This window comes from Homarus americanus, unplaced genomic scaffold, assembly GCF_018991925.1.
Source record: "Homarus americanus isolate GMGI-L3 unplaced genomic scaffold, GMGI_Hamer_2.0 scaffold44110, whole genome shotgun sequence".
NCBI lineage: Eukaryota > Metazoa > Arthropoda > Malacostraca > Decapoda > Nephropidae > Homarus > Homarus americanus.
In genome coordinates, this window is record NW_024719061.1 from 291,188 (window position 1) to 312,530 (window position 21,343).

General features: G+C 40.8%; 1 protein-coding gene across 1 annotated transcript in view; it reads left to right on the plus strand.

Annotated features, from left to right (window-relative positions):
• The first annotated feature begins 248 nt into the window (after nt 1-248).
• Nucleotides 249-21,343, plus strand: part of LOC121859901 (chromobox protein homolog 2-like) — a 101,131-nt gene continuing 80,036 nt past the window's right edge. The window contains exons 1-3 of the mRNA XM_042356859.1: nt 249-363; nt 468-511; nt 613-678. Coding sequence (XP_042212793.1) covers nt 295-363; nt 468-511; nt 613-678 — 179 coding nt within the window. The 5' untranslated portion in view covers nt 249-294. The remainder of the gene's footprint in view (nt 364-467; nt 512-612; nt 679-21,343) is intronic.

Here is a 21,343-nt window from a genome sequence, read left to right on the forward strand (position 1 = left end):
CGCCACGATGACTCATGTATAACTCACAAGTAGCCAAGTATACGATGATATTATATGCCAATTCGAAGTTTGGATTGCATATTATTACAATTTAGTACAATAACATTCAAATTATTGGGGAAATAGTTATAAAATATTTGGGAACTGAAATACGCCCGATGAGTTTTCAAGTGTTGGCAGCCCTGCCGTGACGTAGTACTCGAGCGGTTTGCGGCGAAGGCGCCAGAAACTCCTCAGTTTGAGTGAAATTGTGGTGGGGAGAGGACGTACTCGTTCATCCCCGAGTGATACATCATGGAGCTTTCTTTAGTGGGTGATAGGGTTTATGCCGCAGAATGCATACAGAAGAAAAGAGTGAGGAGGGTACGTGTAGTTTATTAAGAGTAAAACGCCTGAAATACTAATGAAAAGTGAAAAATAACGCGGTACTAAGCGACTCAACTCATTTGTTTTGGTTTCCGTTGCAGGGACGTGTGGAGTATTTGGTCAAATGGAAGGGCTGGTCTAACAAGTAAGTAAATCATTGACATCCATTTTGTTCATATATAAATGTCAAAAACCTCACGTATGCCCTCTGACAGGGATCTAACGCTGCTGTATGTTGTGTTTCAGACACAACACATGGGAGCCGATTGAAAACATCTTGGACGTGCGCCTGCTAGAGGCCTTCGAGGAGAGGTAGGTAGCGCATGCGTTCCCCTCCAGTGCGTGCGTGTGTAGCGGCTTCCACACCCGGTAACACCAGTTGTCGCTACATGTGTGTGATAGGAGGAAATATTGTTGCCTTGAGCAAGGTTAGGTATGATTGATGTGTGGGTGTGGGAGAGAATGGTGGTGAGATGATGTATTCTTGAAATGTGTCTGTAAGAGAGAGCTTTCAAAGGTTCAGAATGGGAAATATGTACGAGTTTTTGCTTCTTGAACCCTACTGCTTGAGAGATGTTTACTTTGCATTGATGTGTTGTATACGTATAAATTGGACATGTCATGAGGCCAACACTACTACTGTGATTTTTTCTCAAGCAGAGGCCTGTCAAGTTGATAAAGGAATCTTTATACATGCCTTCCAGTACTTTAGAGTTTTGTTTGTGCCCACGATTGTAAATACAGTCGTGCTCGTCAAAGTATCTATCAAGTAAGATCCATTGACTCATCCTTTGCACATTAATGTCCCTCAAAAACAGCATTCTCTGTTTTATGATTCTATTAGAGTGTTTGGAACGTCATTGATTGTATACGACAAGATACTGCTTACATGTCAATGGCAGGAATGACACTGTCCTGTTTATCTTCCCACATTATGATGTCAAAACGTGTTCCCTGTAGAGTGGATGTTGGTGAATTGAACTGTAAGTCAGGATACGTTAGCATTTATTCTTCCACGATTTGAATACCGAGTAGTTGCTCACCCCTCGAAAGATTATTGATTATGTGATCCTCCTCCCTTACGACATTCGCCTGGTTCATCTTCCCTTGATGGGATATTGACTAATTGTGCAGGACGCATAGGAGGTTTCTTAATAAATCTCCCGACTACATATTGAATGAGAAGTCTCGCTGTCTAGTATGTCGTTATCTTTCTTCAATGTGCAGATTTTGTCCAGGTTACCAATTATTCTTAGTTGAACATTTCGTAGGGAACCGATATATATGGCATATGCCCATCTTGGTTCCTCTTTGTAGTAAGACTTTGTACAGTTTTTTTATATACATCTTAACTGTTTAAACATATAGCTATAGACACTGATTACAAACTGACGACAGTATACAGACACCACTAAAGATAAATAAACCCCGTGCATTACAGTAGTTTGTAGCAAACCATATTCTTATACCATACATTGATGCCACGTGTATTCCACCATGTGATACCGAGATTGAATATTTTTTAAGTTACTGGCGACTCCCTTCGTTTGTGGTAAGAAGTGCCTCTTGTGTTATGGCAACGTTTAGCTGAACAGTGTATTTGCATGCAACGGTAAACGATGATTTCATTCAAGTCTGGAGTTACTGATGGTAGCGTAACCCGCCCCCTTTCTCCCCACGACTCTTCGTCTCCTCCCCTCAACCCTCCGTCGTCTCTATCCTTCCCTCAACCACTTCATTGTCTCCTCAATCCTCCATCGTCTTCTCCCTCCTCAACCCTTCATCGTCTCTTCCCTCCATTGTATCCTTCCTCCATCATCCTCATCCTTCGTCTCTTTTCCTCACTGCGACTCAGGCTTCCTCCTCCTCTTTCCACTTGTACCCCTTCCATTAAGCCCTTCATTCAGGGAGCTGTTGCGTCAGTCCTCATCTGTGTAGTAATGATAATATTACGCTTGTGTTGGCTAAATCACCTTTATTGCCGTGGATGACATCTCCCTCTTCTTCTCTGACGTCTTCATCACGGCTTGTATGGATGAGAGGAGTGAGGGGGAAGACTCGTGTACATCTGGGGGTTCATTTGTTCGTTTATTACTAGACATTAGTTCAGGTTTAGACAATTGTATCTTCTCGCAAGTGATTCAAGGACGCTGTTTAGGACAAATAATTAAGGTTTAATAACAATTTAAACTTAGTGAATTTCAAAATTAGTATGTGTGTAACAGTGTTCAGGTGAATTTAATAGTAGAAAATTACATCACGTGTCAACCTAATAGACAGTACGTGTAGCCACGACGTCCTCACACATGAATTGCCAGAGGGTAATGTGTCGGGATGTTCTCTACGATGTGAGTGTTGTATATATGAAGTTGTCACATAACGAATGTACGGTGATGGTGAGTCGTCGTCACACTACGGGCTTTCGACCTGGCCTTGATTCCGAGGCCTGTTTTTCTGTCAAACCAAGCGTCCTTGATGACAATACTGTTGCTGTTTGCCGCCACCAGGTCCAGGCCAGCATATTTATTACAGCCTGTTTGACCAGGTACAGTATATGATTAAACAACTCTTCTGGTTCTCCTGAAATGTTCACAGATTGTCTTGTGTTCTTGCATTTTCGAGCAACACGTAGAAAAGTGTCAGAACGCCATGTTGACTAACACAGCTACAAATTCATCAACAAGAAGATGAACCAAGCGTAACTGAGGTAAACTCCGGGTGGCTTTGTGAGTAAATCAGGAGCGCCAAGGTGAATCAGGGTTGTATAATACCACAGTTATGGCGTCGGTTACAGCCCGGGTGATTTATGGTTGTTGATAGGTGTGCTGGTGGAGGGTTGTGTGGGGGTAATGAGGCAAGAGTGTCAAGTTTATCTTGTGTTAGTAGCGAGCTGACGAGGGTATCCTACAGCGGCGTATATGAAGACGGATGGTTCAGGGGAAGGTGCGTATATCAAGACTAATTGTACAGAACACAGGGTATTAGAGAAGCTCAAGTAAATTATCATTTGGTTTCATAGGTGCGTATATGAAGACAGATTGTTGGGAAGATGCATAAATATATCAAGATAATTGTACAGGACACAGGCGTATCTTAAGGATGTAAGTAAATTATCACCTGTTGTCGGAGTTACATTTATGAAGATAGATTGTTGGAGGGGGTGTGTGTGTGTGTGTCAAAACATGTGCAAACTCGCGATGTCTTTGGGGAAACATGCGTATATTGTCCAGTGTGTACTATTAAAGGTTGTAATAATGTATAGCAGACGCTCACCGTGTATCAAGAGTGAATGAACATATATAACGCATATATTTCAGTCGTATATTGATTTTTTTTTCATGATGCGTAAGGTCACCTAGAGAATACACTCCACCTGATTGAACACCGTAACAATAACCTAACCCCCCCCCCCCCGGAGGTAGCATTAGGGTGTTTAATCATGAGTTGATATAAGCTGGTATGTTGCATGGGTGGTGATTATTGGTACACAACAGGGGCGTATCTGGAATAAGCACACATAAACATTTACTATGAATGAATGCTGTAGGTATGTGGGATGTCTTTGCCATGACAGCCTGGATTCAAGTGTGTGTGTGTATTATGAAAACATTATATATATATATATATACCTAATACTTAAAGAAATTATGTAGCTATATTACATTATACATCATAAGGTCGAGAGCATTATATAAACTACTGGTAATATATTAAAGATCCCAGCCATGTAGTGTAGACATTAAAACCCCTAAGTAATTATAATGAATGGGTCTACTTACAGTATTTTGAGTAAGCATGTATATCAACACCCCGAGTTTTGCTGGAGGTAGGTAACTTAAGAGGTGCGTATATGAAGAGATATTGTTGGGTGGGAGATGCTTAAATGAAGATAAGTTGTGCAAAGTACTGGTTTACGTTGAAGGAGCTTATTGCAATGTATTATATTATGGTGTCAAGAGGTATTTACACGGAAGAGAGATATATTACAAGGGGTAGCTGGGGAAGATGAGGCAACGTGGGTCAGCATTTGGTGGTGTCGAACAAAGGTAAGGTATGTCTTTTTATAAGCCTGTGCTAGTAGGATCTTGGAGGTCTGTACTAGTTGGGTCTTGGAGGTCTGTACTAGTAGGGTCTTGGAGGTCTGTACTAGTAGGATCTTATAAGCCTGTGCTGGTAGGATCTTGGAGGTCTGTACTAATAGGGTCTTGGAGGTCTGGACTAGTAGCATCTTATAAGCCTGTACTAGTTGGGTCTTGGAGGTCTGTACTAGTTGGGTCTTGGAGGTCTGTACTAATAGGGTCTTGGAGGTCTGTACTAGTAGGATCTTATAAGTCTGTACTAGTTGGGTCTTGGAGGTCTGTACTAATAGGGTCTTGGAGGTCTGTACTAATAGGGTCTTATAAGCCTGTACTAGTTGGGTCTTGGAGGTCTGTACTAGTTGGGTCTTGGAGGTCTGTATTAGTAGGGTCTTGGAGGTCTGTACTAGTTGGGTCTTGGAGGTCTGTCTGTAATGAAAGATGCGTATATGAAGAATAAGTTAGGAGGTGCGTATATAAAGGCAGATAGAGGAAAGATGCGTAGCTACTGGGTAATTTAGTGAACAAAGTCGCCCCTTGGTGTCTTAAAGAGTTGCGTATAGGAAAGTGTGGGTGCTGGGGAAATTAGATACGGTGAGATATTATACAGTACTAGCATGACACTGGATTTGGAGGACGTATGTGTTAACTCAGCTTTATTTTATTTACATTTGTTGTATCACTGGACGAGCTTGAGTCATGAACCAAAGTTAAGAATGGAAACTTACATTGAAAACAACGAGACCGAAGGAAATTGTGTTTATTGAATGTTTACATGAACCCCACCACTAGGAAAGCGTATCCTGTTTCTTAAGTGAAGACAAACTAATTTAAGAGTTTTACGTACCGGTATACTGTATAGGTTAACGAGTCTCCAGTTGGTGAGTATGTGAACACCGTTGATAGTAACATTATCACGTAGGTGCGACTATGATGCCATATAACAAAGCCAAGTCTATCCATTAATTGTGCAAATGAACACAGTTTAGTGTAACCCAAGCGTCCAGTAGTTGTCTAAACGCATTCTAATGGAGGTACTGTTTGTAGTGGGTGCATGCTGGCTTACAGTCACGTGTAACTAAAGTATATCTACCTGTAGGTCTTGATTTGATGAAGATATTGAACGAAAGCTCTATCACTAGCCGTGTGTGTGAAGGCACCTGCAACAAATGAGTGTTGTTTCGACGTGTTGAACAAAACCATTGTTAGTGGGTGGTATATAAAGTCACCTGTACAGTAAATGAAGCTCATATAAACACAGTCGCGAGTATGAAAAGCGTATTTAATAACTGCTTAAATGAACCTTTGTCGCTTATAACAAAAGAGTATTAAGTCGATGCGTATACTTGTATGAAGACAAATGGCGTATAGCGAGGACTGAGAGAGAGGGGAGGGGGAGGGGTTAGCTCACTTGAGCGTGTGAACCTTGGGCCATGAATCGCTTGGCTCGTGTGAGTGCAGACCGAGGCTATGATTGTCTCCACAAATAATAGTCTAGCGGGTTTTTTCTGTGCCTGTGAATTTTTGACGCCAGCTCTCTCACTTGTGTTGGGGTTAATTGGTGGAGGTGTTCTCGTGTATTGTTGCTCGTAACTGGGAAGAAATTGGGCTTGATCTTGCTCACATCTTTCCTCTGTTGTTCCAGCAAACAATAAGTTGATGGTCGGATCATCTTTATTTTATGTATGTATTTTGAAGGGGAGTCACATACTTGTGTTCGGTCTGGCTTAAGTTTGTACACCTGTATACCCAGATGATACTCTTCCTGTACGGCATTAGCGTCTCGGCGACTCATATCCGGAGATCTGTAATCGTCAATGCTCTCATGATCCGCCCGGTTCTTGTCGTCTTGTCTAGAAGGCCATCACGTTTGGAGACACGACCTTCCTTGTTTTCTTCTTTCAGAATCTCATAAAAATTCGCTCTGTAGACTGTAGCGTCAAGTGTGTGAGCCTCGGCACACACTTTAAGGGAATCTTTTAGTGCATATTGAAATGTTATGTCTTTCCTTCGGTATGTTTCAGTAAATATACAAGTACTTCTGAAACGCCCAGTGAGTCGTGCTTCAGTAGCTTTCAGTCAGCAACAGGTAACGAGGAAGTCATTAATACTCTCTAAACCGTCACAGTATACTCGCTTCAGTAGCCCTCAGCTGAATTAGTCCTCCCCTCGAAATAGATGCCAAGTAAACAAGGAAAATATCTAGTGCTTAAGTAAACATCTGAACTGACGCCTGGGGGGGTGGAAGAACGTGGAAATATGTTTTCTAGGAAGGGCTCCGTAAACATACCTGTTCATCTGTAATGATTTTATTATTATTGTTCTCTCTCTTTATCATTTACCGCCACTGCTGAAATATGTACGCGTGGTAAGTACTGTATTTACTTCGTTTATTTCATATCCCAAGCATTTAATTTCACTTATTCATAGACGACAGTGTGGGTGATGATACATGTAATGGCGCGTTTATTATGCTGTCATACGCACAGATACAAGTATAGGTAGACACCAGTATTAGGTACAGGTACATGTATGTATAGAGGTATTTCAACGTGGTACCCGAAAGATTAAACATTACCCAGGAGCACCACACATTAGTAGTCCACGTTCATCTTATTAACAAGACGAGAACGTTAAGGGGACGCGGCTTAATGGGTCTTTGTGTCGTGGTTGTGATTGTTTTTCTTCGGTGTTTGCCTCAGGGTCTGGCGCCTTCCTGAAGCCTTGTTGTCGGGGCCTGGTGACCTTCAGTACTGGGTGTGTCGTGGTTAGCCTACATGTACGGTACTGTTTATTGTGTGTGTCGTGGTTAGTCTACATGTACGGTACTGTTTACTGTGTGTGTGTGTGTCGTGGCTAGCCTACATGTATGGTGCTAATATAATCCAGACCAATTACTGTTGCCTATACAGGTAAACAAATGTCAATAAAGATTCCACGCTATCGCATTTTATATGTTGCCTGGGTTTAAAACATTCAGTGAGGATGTAGGTGTTATCTTAAACGACCTGCAATAAAAGATAACCAGGCCTCCGGGACGACAGGTGTTGAAGGCTGGCCCGTGCTGTGGTGGTGGGTATGATGCAACTCGCTCCTTCCCTCTGTGGGTTTGTACCGTGCTGCTGTTGCAGGGTCGGGAAGGTGATGCTGACGCAAGGGGCGGAGACGTACAGTAGTTACTATAGTACAGTGTGCAAGGTGCAATGATGTTTTTTTTTTGCTTAAACTGAATTCGCGTGCACTGTATTGTAATAAACATTAGAACAGAGTTTTGTCCAGTAAGAAAGATTAAGAATTAACAAAAAAATTTATACATTAATTAATTTTATTGAGATAATAAGTAATATGTGTGTGTATCAGTTAAGCTTACAACTATAACACTGCACATGTCACCACATGAAGGGTTTTGTGGTGTGGCATGTTTTTCCTCTGGAGGCTTTTATTCACCCTTATGTGGAGTAAAACAATTTGTTTTAGATTCTTGGAAGTACTGTACGTGTTCAGCAGCCATTTTGTCTGGCTTCCATATTATAAGTCTCCAGCCCCGACATCTGTTACCCACACACAAAAGTTTGGCAGGAGAAACTGTACAGCGTAAAATAAACTTTAGTAAAAAAAAGGGGAATTTTTTTTTTACCCCAATTAACTGTACGTTTAGAAACTTAACAGAGACAGATAGAGACTAGCAAGTGCCCTGTACAGCACGTGCCGCGAGACATAAAAATAAAAGCTTAGTAATGGTACGGTAGGAGCTAAATAGGATTGGTAAGGTAAAGACCTTGGTGGTGGCCTCGCGGATAAAGAAAGACGCTTGGTACTTTATACAGGTCAAGTGTGTTAGTCCACCTGGCTAATGTAAGTTGAGAGCTAAGGAGGAGCTTGCCGAGGAGTTAAAAGAGGGAAACATACCATGAAAATAAAGTATGAAATAGTTAATAAATGGAACTCAGAAATATCATAGAGGTATATAAATGAAACGCTGAACTAAAATACCTTATAAACTATAGCTATATAATGGGAGGCGGAAAAAAGAGATAGATGGAATGAAGAAAGTAATTATATGCTTTATTTAGACACGAGGTTTAAGTGTAGTGTGGTTATAAGTGATTGTGTAAGTGTGCTATATAAAGAAAAGTGAAGAGATTGGTCTCTTGTGTGGAGTTAAGGAGAAAGGTTAAGAATGCACACTTATAGTTAATTGGCCAAGGATAGATAAATAGGTTTAGATTGATGGGTAGGTGGGTGAATAGAGGGATAGATACAGATCGATAGATGGATTACATATAGTTGACTAGAAGATAGATAGATGGTTGGAAGATAGAAAGATAGATGGATGTATGATAGATGGTTGGAATATAAATGGTTAGATGGATGGATGATAGACAGACAGATGGTTGGATGGATGGATGGATGATAGACAGACAGATAGATGAAAAACTATATAAAGGCGAAGAAAAAAAAAATTCCTAGACTACGAAATAATTAACTTAGAAACCGCAATTAAAATATCTGAATGAAAACGAAAAAAAAAAGTCATAAGGGAGATTAATGAAAGAAACTATTATTTTGAGAGAAAAATAAAGAGTAATGATATAAAAAAATGATGAATGATTTGTAAAGTGACTAATGATGAAAACGTGAAAGAAAAAGAGTTTGGTTAATTAAAGAAGGCTTGAGAGATGTTGCTAATACATGGAGGTACTGAACAATGGAAGGTTGTGAATAGAGAGTTTGTGTGGCATAGTGGGAAATGGGGGAGAAAAATGCGTGCTTTTGGATAACAACCAAGCCAAAAATACGAACTTTCGGATAACTAGACCCAAAAAAATACAAATTTGATACCACCTCGGCAAGATATACGTTTTTTATTTATTTTGTTAGATTGATAGAAAAAACATTGAATTCGTATATTAAGGCGGACTGAGGGGGAGATTATAATTGTCACCAAAGAGGGTATATAGATGATTATAGGGAGGGTATATAGATGATTAAAGAGAGGGCATATAGATGATTAAAGGGAGGGTATATAGATGATTAAAGGGAGGGTATATAGATGATTAAAGGAGGTATAGATGATTAAAGGGAGGGTATAGAGATGATTAAAGGGAGGGTATAGAGATGATTAAAGGGAGGGTATAGAGATGATTAAAAGGGAGGGGTATATAGATGATTAAAGGGAGGGATATAGATGAAAAGGAGGGTATAAGATGATTAAAGGGAGGGTATATAGATGATTAAAGGGAGGGTATAGATGTGGTTAAAGGGAGGGTATATATGTGGTTAAAGGACGGTATATAGATGATTATAGGGAGGGTATATAGATGATTATAGGGGTATCTAAGAGGTTAAGAGGGAGCCAAAGTGTATCAAAGAGGTTAAGAGGGAGCTAGTGTGTCCAAGAGAAGAGGGAGTTTAGTGTGTCCAAGAGGAGAAGAGGGGAGCCTAGTGTATCAAAGAGGTGAAGAGGGAGCCTAGTGTATCAAAGAGGTGAAGAGGGAGCCAAGTGTATCAAAGAGGTGAAGAGGGGAGCCTAGTGTATCAAAGAGGAGAAGAGGGGAGCCAGTGTTCCCAAGAGGAGAAGAGGGGAGCTCTAGTGTATCAAAGAGGTGAAGAGGGGAGCCTAGTGTATCAAAGAGGTGAAGAGGGGAGTTTAGTGTATCCAAGAGAGAAGAGGGGAGCCTAGTGTATCCAAGAGGAGAAGAGGGATGAGTGTATCAAAGAGGAAGAGGGAGCTTAGTGTAACAAAGAGGTTAAGAGGGGAGCCTAGTGTGTCTCAGAGGAGAAGAGGGTCTAGTATCAAAGAGGTGAAGAGGGAGCCTAGTGTATCAAAGAGGTGAAGAGGGAGCCTAGTGTATCAAAGAGGTGAAGAGGGGAGCCGAGTGTATCAAAGAGAAGAGGAGCCGAGTGTATCAAAGAGGTGAAGAGGGAGCCTAGTGTATCAAAGAGGTGAAGAGGGGAGCCAAGGTATCAAAGAGGTGAAGAGGGAGCCTAGTGTGTCAAAGAGGAGAAGAGGGAGCCTAGTGTATCAAAGAGGTGAAGAGGGGAGCTCAGTATCAAAGAGGTGAAGAGGGAGCTAGTGTATCAAAGAGGAGAAGAGGGAGCTGAGTGGACAGAGAGAAGAGGGGAGCCGAGTGTATCAAAGAGGTGAAGAGGGGAGCCTAGTGTATCAAAGAAGAAAGAGGGAGCTAAGGTATCAAAGAGGTGAAGAGGGGAGCTAGTGTATCAAAGAGGAAGAGGGGAGCGAGTGTATTAGAGAGAAGAGGGGAGCGAGTGTAATAAAGAGGAAGAGGGGAGCCAAGTGTGTCCAAGAGGAGAAGAGGAGCCAGGTATCAAAGAGAGGTGAAGAGGGAGGAGGTATCAGAGAGAAGAGGGGAGCGAGGTATCAAAGAGGTGAAGAGGGAGTCTAGTGTATCAAAGAGGTGAAGAGGGGAGCCAAGTGTATCAAAGAGGTGAAGAGGGAGCCTAGTGTATCAAAGAGGAGAAGAAGGGAGCCTAGTGTATCAAAGAGGTGAAGAGGGGAGCCAAGTGTATCAAAGAGGAAGAGGGAGCCTAGTGTATCAAAGAGGAGAAGAGGGGAGCCTAGTGTATCAAAGAGGTGAAGAGGGAGCCTAGTATCAAAGAGGTGAAGAGGGAGCCAGTGTATCAAAGAGGAGAAGAGGGAGCCAAGTGTATCAAAGAGGTAAGAGGGGAGCCTAGTTCAAGAGAGAAGAGGGGAGCCTAGTGTATCAAAGAGGAGAAGAGGGAGCCAAAGTGTATCAAAGAGGTTAAGAGGGGAGCCTAGTGTGTCTAAGAGGAGAAGAGGAGCCTAGTGTATCAAAGAGGTGAAGAGGGGAGCTGAACAAAGAGGCAGGGGAGCCTAGTGTATCAAAGAGGAGAAGAGGGGAGCCTAGTGTATCAAAGAGGTGAAGAGGGGAGCCAAAGTGTATCAAAGAGGTTAAGAGGGGAGCCTAGTGTGTCAAAGAGGAGAAGAGGGAGCTTGTATCAAAGAGGTGAAGAGGGAGCCTAGTGTGTCCAAGAGGAGAAGAGGGAGCCTAGTGTATCAAAGAGGTGAAGAGGGGAGCCAAAGTATCAAAGGTAAGAGGGAGCCAGTGTGTGTCTAAAGAGGAGAAGAGGGGAGCCTATGTATCAAAGAGGTAGAAGAGGGGACAAAGTGCACAAAGAGGAAGAGGGAGCTCAGTGTATCAAGAGGAGAAGAGGGAGCTTAGTGTATCAAAGAGGTGAAGAGGGGAGCCTAGTGTGATCCAAGAGAGAAGAGGGCTAGTGTGGGGAGGGAGAAGAGGGAGCTAGTGTATCAAAGAGGAGAAGAGGGAGCCAAGTGTATCAAAGAGGTGAAGAGGGGAGCGAAAATCAAGAGGTGAAGAGGGGAGCTAGTGTGTCTAAGAGAGAAGAGGGAGCTTAGTATCAAAGAGGTGAAGAGGGAGCCAAAGGTATCAAAGAGGTGAAGAGGGGAGCCTAGTGTATCAAAGAGGAGAAGAGGGAGCCTAGTATCAAAGAGGGAAGAGGGAGCCAAAGTGTATCAAAGAGGTAAGAGGGAGCCTAGTGTGTCCAAGAGGAGAAGAGGGAGCCTAGTGTAAAGAGGTGAAGAGGGAGCCAAAGTGTATCAAAGAGGTTAAGAGAGGGGAGCCTAGTGTGTCAAAGAGGAGAAGAGGGGAGCCTAGTGTATCAAAGAGGTGAAGAGGGGAGCCTAGTGTGTCAAAGAGAGAAGAGGGGAGCTAGTGTATCAAAGAGGTGAAGAGGGAGCCAAAGGTATCAAAGAGGTTAAGAGGGAGCCTAGTGTACAAAAGAGGTGAAGAGGGGAGCCTAGTGTATCAAAGAGGTTAAGAGGGAGCTAGTGTATCAAAGAGGTGAAGAGGGAGCTATGTATCAAAGAGGTGAAGAGGGAGCCTAGTGTATCAAAGAGGAGAAGAGGGAAGCCTAGTGTATTCAAGAGGAAGAGGGGAGTTTAGTGTGTCTCAAGAGAGAAGAGGGAGCCTAGTGTATCAAAGAGGAAGAGGGAGCCAAGGTATCAAAGAGGTGAAGAGGGGAGCCTAGTGTATCAAAGAGGTGAAGAGGGAGCCTAGTGTATCAAAGAGGTGAAGAGGGAGCCTAGTGTATCAAAGAGGTGAAGAGGGGAGCCAAGTGTATCAAAGAGGAGAAGAGGATGAGGTATCAAAGAGGTGAAGAGGGGAGCCTAGTGTATCAAAGAGGTGAAGAGGGCTAAGTGTATCAAAGAGGTTAAGAGGGGAGCCTAGTGTATCAAAAGAGGTGAAGAGGGGAGCTGTACAAAGAGGAGAGGGAGCGAGTGCACAAAGAGGTGAAGAGGGGAGCCTAGTATCAAAGAGGTGAAGAGGGGAGCCAGTGTATCAAAGAGGAAGAGGAGCAGTGTGTCAAGAGAGAAGAGGGAGTTTATGTAAAAAGAGGAAGAGGGAGCCAAAGTGTAAAGAGGTTAAGAGGGGAGCCTAGTGTATCAAAGAGGTGAAGAGGGAGCCTAGTGTATCAAAGAGGTGAAGAGGGGAGCCAAGTGTATCAAAGAGGTGAAGAGGGGAGCCTAGTGTATCAAGAGGAAGAGGGAGCCTAGTGTCAAGAGAGAAGAGGAGTATGTATCAAAGAGGTGAAGAGGGAGCCTAGTGTATCAAAGAGGTGAAGAGGGAGCCAAGGTATCAAAGAGGTGAAGAGGGGAGCCAAGTGTATCAAAAGAGGTGAAGAGGGGAGCCAAGTGTATCAAAGAGGTGAAGAGGGGAGCCAAGTGTATCAAAGAGAGAAGAGGGGATAGTGTAATAAAAGAGGTGAAGAGGGAGCCTAGTGTATCAAAGAGGTGAAGAGGGGAGCTAGTGTATAAAAGAGGAACTGAGTAGGGAGAAGATGGGGAATAAATTATAGCATCAAAGAGGGGAAGAGACGATGTAGCGGCAAAGAGGGAGAATCACCATATAGTACGAAAGAGGGGAATGAATAAAGCAAATATAAGTGCCAAGGGGGAATGAATAGCCAAATATAGCTAAGGGGGGAATGAAAATAAAATATAGCGCTAAGGGGGAAATGAATAGCCAAATATAGACCAAAGGGGGAATGAATAGCCAAATATAAGTACCAAAGGAAGGAATGAATACAAATATAGCACTCAAAGGAAGGAATGAATAGCAAATATAGCACCAAAGGAGGAATGAATAGCCAAATATATAATCAAAGGGAATGAATAGCAAATATAAAGCACAAAGGAGGAATGAATACTAATATAGCACCAAAGGGGGAAATGAATAGCCAATATAGTACCAAAGGGGGAAATGAATAGCCAAATATAGCACAAAGGAAGGAATGAATAGCCTAATATAGTACCAAAGGGGGAATGAAGAACCAAATATAGCACCAAAGGGGGAAATGAATACAAATATAAAGCACAAGGGAATGAATAGCTAAATATAGCACCAAAGGAAGGAATGAATAGCCAAATATAGCATAAAGGAAGGAATGAATAGCAAATATAGACAAAGGAAGGAATGAAAAAGAAATATAAGCACCAAAGGGGAATAAAAAATATAGTACCAAAGGAAGGAATGAATATATTAAGCAAAGGAATAAAGCAAATAAAAGGGGGGGAATGAATAGCCAAATATAGGCTAAGGGGGGAATGAATAGCCAAATATAGCACCAAAGGGGAATGAATACAAATATAGCAATTCAAAGGAAGGAATGAATAGCCAAATATAGCACCAAAGGAAGGAATGAATAGCAAATATAGCACTAATGGAAGGGAATGAATACAAATATACACCAAGGGGGGGAATGAATAGCCAAATATAGTACCAAAGGAAGGAATGAATAGCCTAATATAAAGCACCAAAGGGGGAATGAATAGCCAAATATAGCACCAAAGGGGGAAATGAATAGCCAAATATAGTACCAAAGGAAGGAAATGAATAGCCTAATATAGTACCAAAGGGGGAATGAAGCCAAATATAGTACCAAAGGGGGGAATGAATAGCCAAATATAAAGTACCAAAGGGGGGAAATGAATACAAATATAAAGTACCAAAGGAAGGAATGAATAGCCAAATATAGCACCAAAGGAAGGAAATGAATACAAATATAAAGTACCAAAGGAAGGAATGAATAGCCAAATATAGCACCAAAGGGGGAATGAATAGCCAAATATAGCACCAAAAGGGGAATGAATAGCCTAATATAGCACAAAGGGGAAAATACAAATAAGACCAAAGGGGAAATGAATACAAATAGCACCAAGGGGAATGAATAGCCAAATATAAGTACCAAAGGAAGGAATGAATAGCCAAATATAGCACCAAAGGAAGGAAATGAATAGCCAAATATAGCACAAAGGAAGGAATGAATAGCCAATATAGTACCAAAGGAAGGAATGAATAGCCAAATATAGTACCAAAAGGAAGGAATGAATAGCAAATATAGCAAGGGGAATGAAACAAATATAGCAACAAATATACCAAAGGAATGAAAAAAAAAACCAAAGGAGGGAATGAATAGCAAATATATACAAAGGAAGGAATGAATAGCCAAATATAGCACAAAGGAGGGAATGAATAGCCAAATATAGCACCAAAGGGGAATGAATAGCCAAATAAAGCACCAAAGGGGAATGAATAGCCAAATATAGCACCAAAGGAAGGAATGAATAGCCAAATATAGTACCAAAGGAAGGAATGAATAGCCAAATATAGTACCAAAGGAAGGAATGAATAGCCAAATATAGTACCAAGGAAGGAAATGAATAAGCAAATATAGCACCAAAGGGGGGAATGAATACAAATATATACCAAAGGAAGGAATGAACCAAATATAGTACCAAAGGAAGGAATGAATAGCTAAATATAGTACCAAAGGAAGGAAATGAATAGCAAAATATACAAAGGGGGGAATGAATAGCCTAATATAGTACCAAAGGGGGAATGAATAACCAAATATAGTACCAAAGGGGAATGAAAAAATAAACAAAAGGGGAATGAATAGCAAATATAAGGGGAGAATACATGAAATAGCACAAAGGAAGAAATAATACAATAACAAAGGGAGAATGATAGCAAATATAAGCTAAAATGACAGCCAAATATAGACCAAAGGAAAATGAATAACCAAAATAAAAGAATGAATAGCAAATATAAGCCAAAGGGGAATGAATGAAATAAATAGAAGGCCAAAGGAATGACTAGCCAAATGTAGATACAAAGGTCAGCCAAGAAATAAATACCAGGGACGAAGGTATATAGAATAAATGAGAGAATGTAGAAAGATAAGTAAATTGAGGAGATAAGAGAGAACATAAGAGGAAGGTATATGACACAATAGGGAGATAGACAACGTAAGAATTATAGGGAGATCGACAACGTAAGAATTATAGGGAGATCGACAACGTAAGAATCATAGGGAGATAGACGACGTAAGAATTATAGGGAGGTAGACAACGTAAGAATTATAGGGAGATAGACAACGTAAGAATTATAGGGAGATCGACAACGTAAGAATCATAGGGAGATAGACAACGTAAGAATTATAGGGAGATCGACAACGTAAGAATCATAGGGAGATAGACGACGTAAGAATTATAGGGAGATCGACAACGTAAGAATCATAGGGAGATAGACGACGTAAGAATTATAGGGAGGTAGACAACGTAAGAATTATAGGGAGATAGACAACGTAAGAATCATAGGGAGATAGACGACGTAAGAATTATAGGGAGATCGACAACGTAAGAATTATAGGGAGATAGACAACGTAAGAATTATAGGGAGATAGACAACGTAAGAATTATAGGGAGATAGACAACGTAAGAATTATAGGGAGATAGACAACGTAAGAATTATAGGGAGATAGACAACGTAAGAATTATAGGGAGATACTAGGAAAAAATCATAGGGAGATGTTACCCAGGGATGGATTCTCAAAAGTTCGTAGGTGTGTTGACATCCTCTTCTAAGAACGGAGTCAAAAACGCCGCGAGACAAGAATGTAAATAGATGGTCTCTCATATTCCCATTTAGGTTAAAGAATCAACACCAAGACCCATTGAGAGTTCGGTCACACCTTAGCAGGGAAAGGGGGTGGGGGGTGGGTTAGGTTGTTAATAAAGTAATAATTGAGATTTAATTTTTTTTAAGTACAGGTTAAAAGTAAGTGACGTTTAAATACAAGTGAAAAATTAGATGTTTAAATTTTTTTAGTACATTGGGAATTCTGTTAATGAGGTGAGATTTAATTAGAAGTAAAACTACAACCTTGACGACATTTAAATGCAAGTAAAAATTACACACAAGACATTTAAAAATAAGTTAAGCTGCAGATTAGGAGACATTTAAATGCCTATAAAGCTACACAGGGTGAAGAGTTAAGCATAGCTGAAGGCAGTATAGGCTTGGGGTCATTACTCTTAGCTGTAAACCCTTTCATGTTCCTTAATAGGTTTTATTTCCATTTTAAAGATCCAGATGTGTGTGCTGTGTGGCGCGTGGCTAATAGGTGGTGATTATGTAACTGTAATTTATGACGCAATAAAGTACGTGATTCGTAGTTAAATGCGGTTTGCAAATACTGTTGTGTGTCTGTCGGGGGAAACGCTAAAGGCTTATTACGAAATGGTTTTTTGTCATTTTTTTTTGTTGAGGTAGATTGGTCTGTAATGCAGTCCGATAGTTACTTTATATCGCTTATTGTATTATTGTTAATTTTGTTATTGTTGTATACGGGGTTAAAATGAGACTTTGTTTAATACGGGGTTAAAATGACTGTTTTATACGGGGTTAAATGAGACTTTGTTTTATACGGGGTTAAAATAAGACTTTGTTTAATACGGGGTTAAAATGACTGTTTTATACGGGGTAAATAAGACTTTGTTTAATACGGGTTAAAATGACTTGTTTTATACGGGTAAAATGAGACTTTTTATGTTTAATACAGTTAAAATGAGACTTTGTTTAATACGGGGTTAAAATGACTGTTTTATACGGGGTTAAATGAGACTTTGTTTAATATGGGGTTAAAATGACTGTTTTATACGGGGTTAAAATTGTTTTATACGGGGTTAAATGAGACTTTGTTTTATACGGGGTTAAAATAAGACTTTTTCAACTTCAGACAATCTCACAGGAGTTTGTTTACATTTCGCATTGATGTCAGAGTTTCGTACGTGTCTTTTAAAGTTGTAGTGAGCTTAAACAGAAGTGGAATGTAGTAAAGGAGTTTATTTACGCAACTCTTATTGAAGTTACGTTTCTCTAAAGTTAGCTGTATATAGTCTAGTTGATGTACGGATGATGAAATAAAAGGACATTTTTGTGTGTTTTATCGTAGTATTTCAGTGTATTTAATGGTCTTAGTATTTAGCCCATTAAAGTTGAACCATTAACTACACCAGATCTGCCAGGGCACATCTTAATGGCGTAGCAAGAGCTCCTTTCCTCCTTGATCTGAGGCAGGCGGTGTGTGGGCCATAGACGTCACTGCTGTTTTTCAGGAAGACTCATACACATTAGAGACATTATTCTATAGCAATGACGAATAATTGTGCTGTGTTGGTGGGCTTTAACACAACAAGAAAGACAATAGCTTCCGGCACATTTTTTCCCAAGGGATGTAAGGTGATTATATTTTTATAGATCTATAGTTTGTAACGTATTGTATACCGGCCTACAGTATACTGGTGTAGAGTCTTCTGTTAAAATATGCTTATAAAATACTGGTATCTTGTGAGGGAACACATTACGGTTTATATTATATACTGCACGTACAGTTGCGGACAACATTTCCGAGACACTTGGCAATGGTATTTTATAAGATTTTTCTCTGAATTAAGGTTTTGTTTCTATTTTGTGGTTCCGCCATAATATGTGATGAAAAGCAACGTAATTAGATATAAACCAATCATATATAGGACCCAGAACTAGATGCCAAATATTGCCAAGAGTTAAGGGAATTTTGTCCGCAACTATAATTATATACGTACACAATGGTCACTGTATACTTCTAACAATACCTTCTTTTGATGGAGTAAACTATAATTAGTAGTAATAGGAAAGTAGAAGATATGTATAAAGAATGTTCAACAAAACAAACTGATACTGTCACTAAGAATAATAAAGGTGGGCGTGACGAGGCGAGGGGCTCTCATGACGTTATGCCCAGAGAAAGCTTGTAGTTTGGTTCGCTGTTCGGCAGACCTGTTGTAGTTAGATCATGGGCTGAACACACTACATGAAGGTGTTAGCGCCTCGTACCGGTAATGTATTGTATGTTTCAGTAATGGTTTTAGTTTTATGTATGAGAGAGTTTTAATATTGATAAGTATTATGTTATGCGTCTGTATGTTTGACCTTATCACTGTTTTCACTTCTCATGTCCTCTTTACCACTTAAGAAATAATATTAATGGAAAAACATACAGGTGTTTGTGTCACGTATTAATTTTGTGTCAGGTGTTTTATTGAGGGTAATTACAGTTGATGTTTCATAATTATATGCTCCTCACTTCTCGTCTCTTTAAAATATATTCCAGGTGAATGTATAAAAAGATTGTTATGTTTGTTTTTATGTTAATTCTTTGGTGTTCGTATGCGTGCGAGCGACATTGAGGTTGAATACGAGAAAAGTTTTGAGTAATCTTAATATAAGTGTACATAGTCTTTAGATACACGTGGAGCCTGTCACACACACACACACACACACACACACACACACACACACACACACACACACACACACCTGCTATATACAGTATATCCCTTTACCTTTTACGCTAATAGTTACATACCCTCTAAGTCATTTCCCAGCGTGTAAGAGGAGGCATCCTATTCAAACTTGGCCAAGTCCACCGCCGTATAAGTAGTCTCTCTCGTTGGATTACCGTGTGAAAGTTGATGGAAAGTCTGGTGAGGGGGAGGGGAGGGAGGGGGAGTTGTATGGGGTAGGTGCGGAGAAATGGTCTCGCTTATGGGGCTGAGTTTCTCCTTTGGTCATGGGTTGTGTGAAGAGTTAGGAGGTGATGGTGAAGACAGGCTGGATGAGATAGTAATGTTAGTTGGTACTGTACTGTGTGTAGGTGGAAAACACGATTAGATTTTGTTATAGTAGAGTTGGTGGATCTGTTTTCCATATCAGTAGATTATTTTTCACTATTGTGGAATGGGATACGTTTTATTTTTTTTAGGCTTAACCTTTTTAAATATATTTGGTGTTAATCACTTCAAGATTATTATCAAACTGGTTATGGCCATTATTTGTGTTAGTGAATAGGTCTAAAAGGGTATAGGCCTTACTGTCCTTGGATGAGAGGGATGTGAAATGGATTAATGTATTACTACTTTTGGAAATGAGTTGAACAGGTTTAGTCTATTAGCAAATAAAAAAAATAGTTTTTTTTGGCCATTAATAAATTATCTCCTCAATGTACCCACCGTATGTGATTGAGAGTTATTAAGTCGGTTAGTTCCATTACTATCATATACGTGTGTGTATAGATGTACCAGATACTAGTCATATCGTTTTATCTTATATGTGGTGCTGGTATAATCTCCGCTGAGCTAATTATAGAGTACGTTGCCCTCATCACTATATATATATAGACCAAGAGGTTAATGTAGTGGTGGGGGTTAAACGTTCCAAGGTAGCTGTAAAGGACGATGATATGCAAATGATTATGTTAAGTGGTAAGTAATTTGGTGTCATATATGGGGAATTACTGTACCTTGTTACTTATATGTATATCTGGAAACCTTATACTTAAATATGTACTTTTTTATTTATATATTTTTGTTTTCATGGGTAAAATTGGCTGAGTGTGAAGATAGGACGGATGGGTGGCTGGGGCTCTGACGCGTCACGGACAGTTCTTCGTAGTGTTAAGGATTAAAACTCCCAGACCAGGCTTACCCCCTCCATTACCTGTTGTCCCGTGTGTGTGTGTGTGTGAACCTGTAGTGGCGGTAGTGTGGAGGGATGAACTACCTGAAAGCCGATTCTCTATTCGCCTGTGTGAGGAGCTGGATGGCAGGTGTATTTAGGGTTTTTTTTTTTTGTTCCTTTCATTGGTGTTGGGTGTAGTGAGGTGGGCACTTGAGGGGGGGGGGAGGGGGTGACTGTGTGTGTGTGAGACGTGTTTGATAAAAGGTGTGAGTTTCTCCTTCCCTTTGCGGGTGATAATATCTCGAGGTATTGAGATAACAGAGTATTAAGTAGTTTCAGGGTGGCAGTAATGAGGGTTAGATGCTGTTGATTGTTGAGTACCATTTCCTGTAGCGTGTGTTATGATGGGTTATAGAAGACCAGAGAGCCTTTGGGGAGGAAGGTTAGTGAGTAAGGATATGTGTGAGTTTCATTTATTTGACGGCTAGTATGAAGGAGTCAAGACAGATTATATACCTCCTGGAGATGGAACCACGGTGCTGGGTGTATTCGTCTCACCTCCTTCATGGATACGATGTTAATTGGGACTGAAATGTAGCCCGGTGACGGAGAAGGTAGACCAGAGGATGTGATGTAGTTTCTCCTCTAGACGGTGGTTCTTTGTCCTGAAGGGGGAGTATCCTCTTCGAGTATGAGTTGGTATATCCATTTCACCATGCATGTATCGGGAGAACATAGCCTCATCTCTCGAGTCTTCATTTGTGACCGTGAAAAAGACTTGTGGACGCGCGTGTGTGTGTAGGTAACATTCTGGTGGATAACGTGATGGTGTATAGAGAGATTTAGCTCCTAGAGGCGGTGACGGCGTGGATGAGAAAAGCTGGATGGGAGGTGTGGGTTTCACTTCCTTCTTGGCCTGTGTCCAAGAGGGCGGGTGGTGGTGGTGGTGGTGGTGTAGCTGGTGCGTGGCTGAGTGGAGCTGCTGGCTGGTTACGTCGCCACCTGTGTCTGCCCTCCCACCACCACCTGCTGGCTGGAACACCACACACTCAAGAT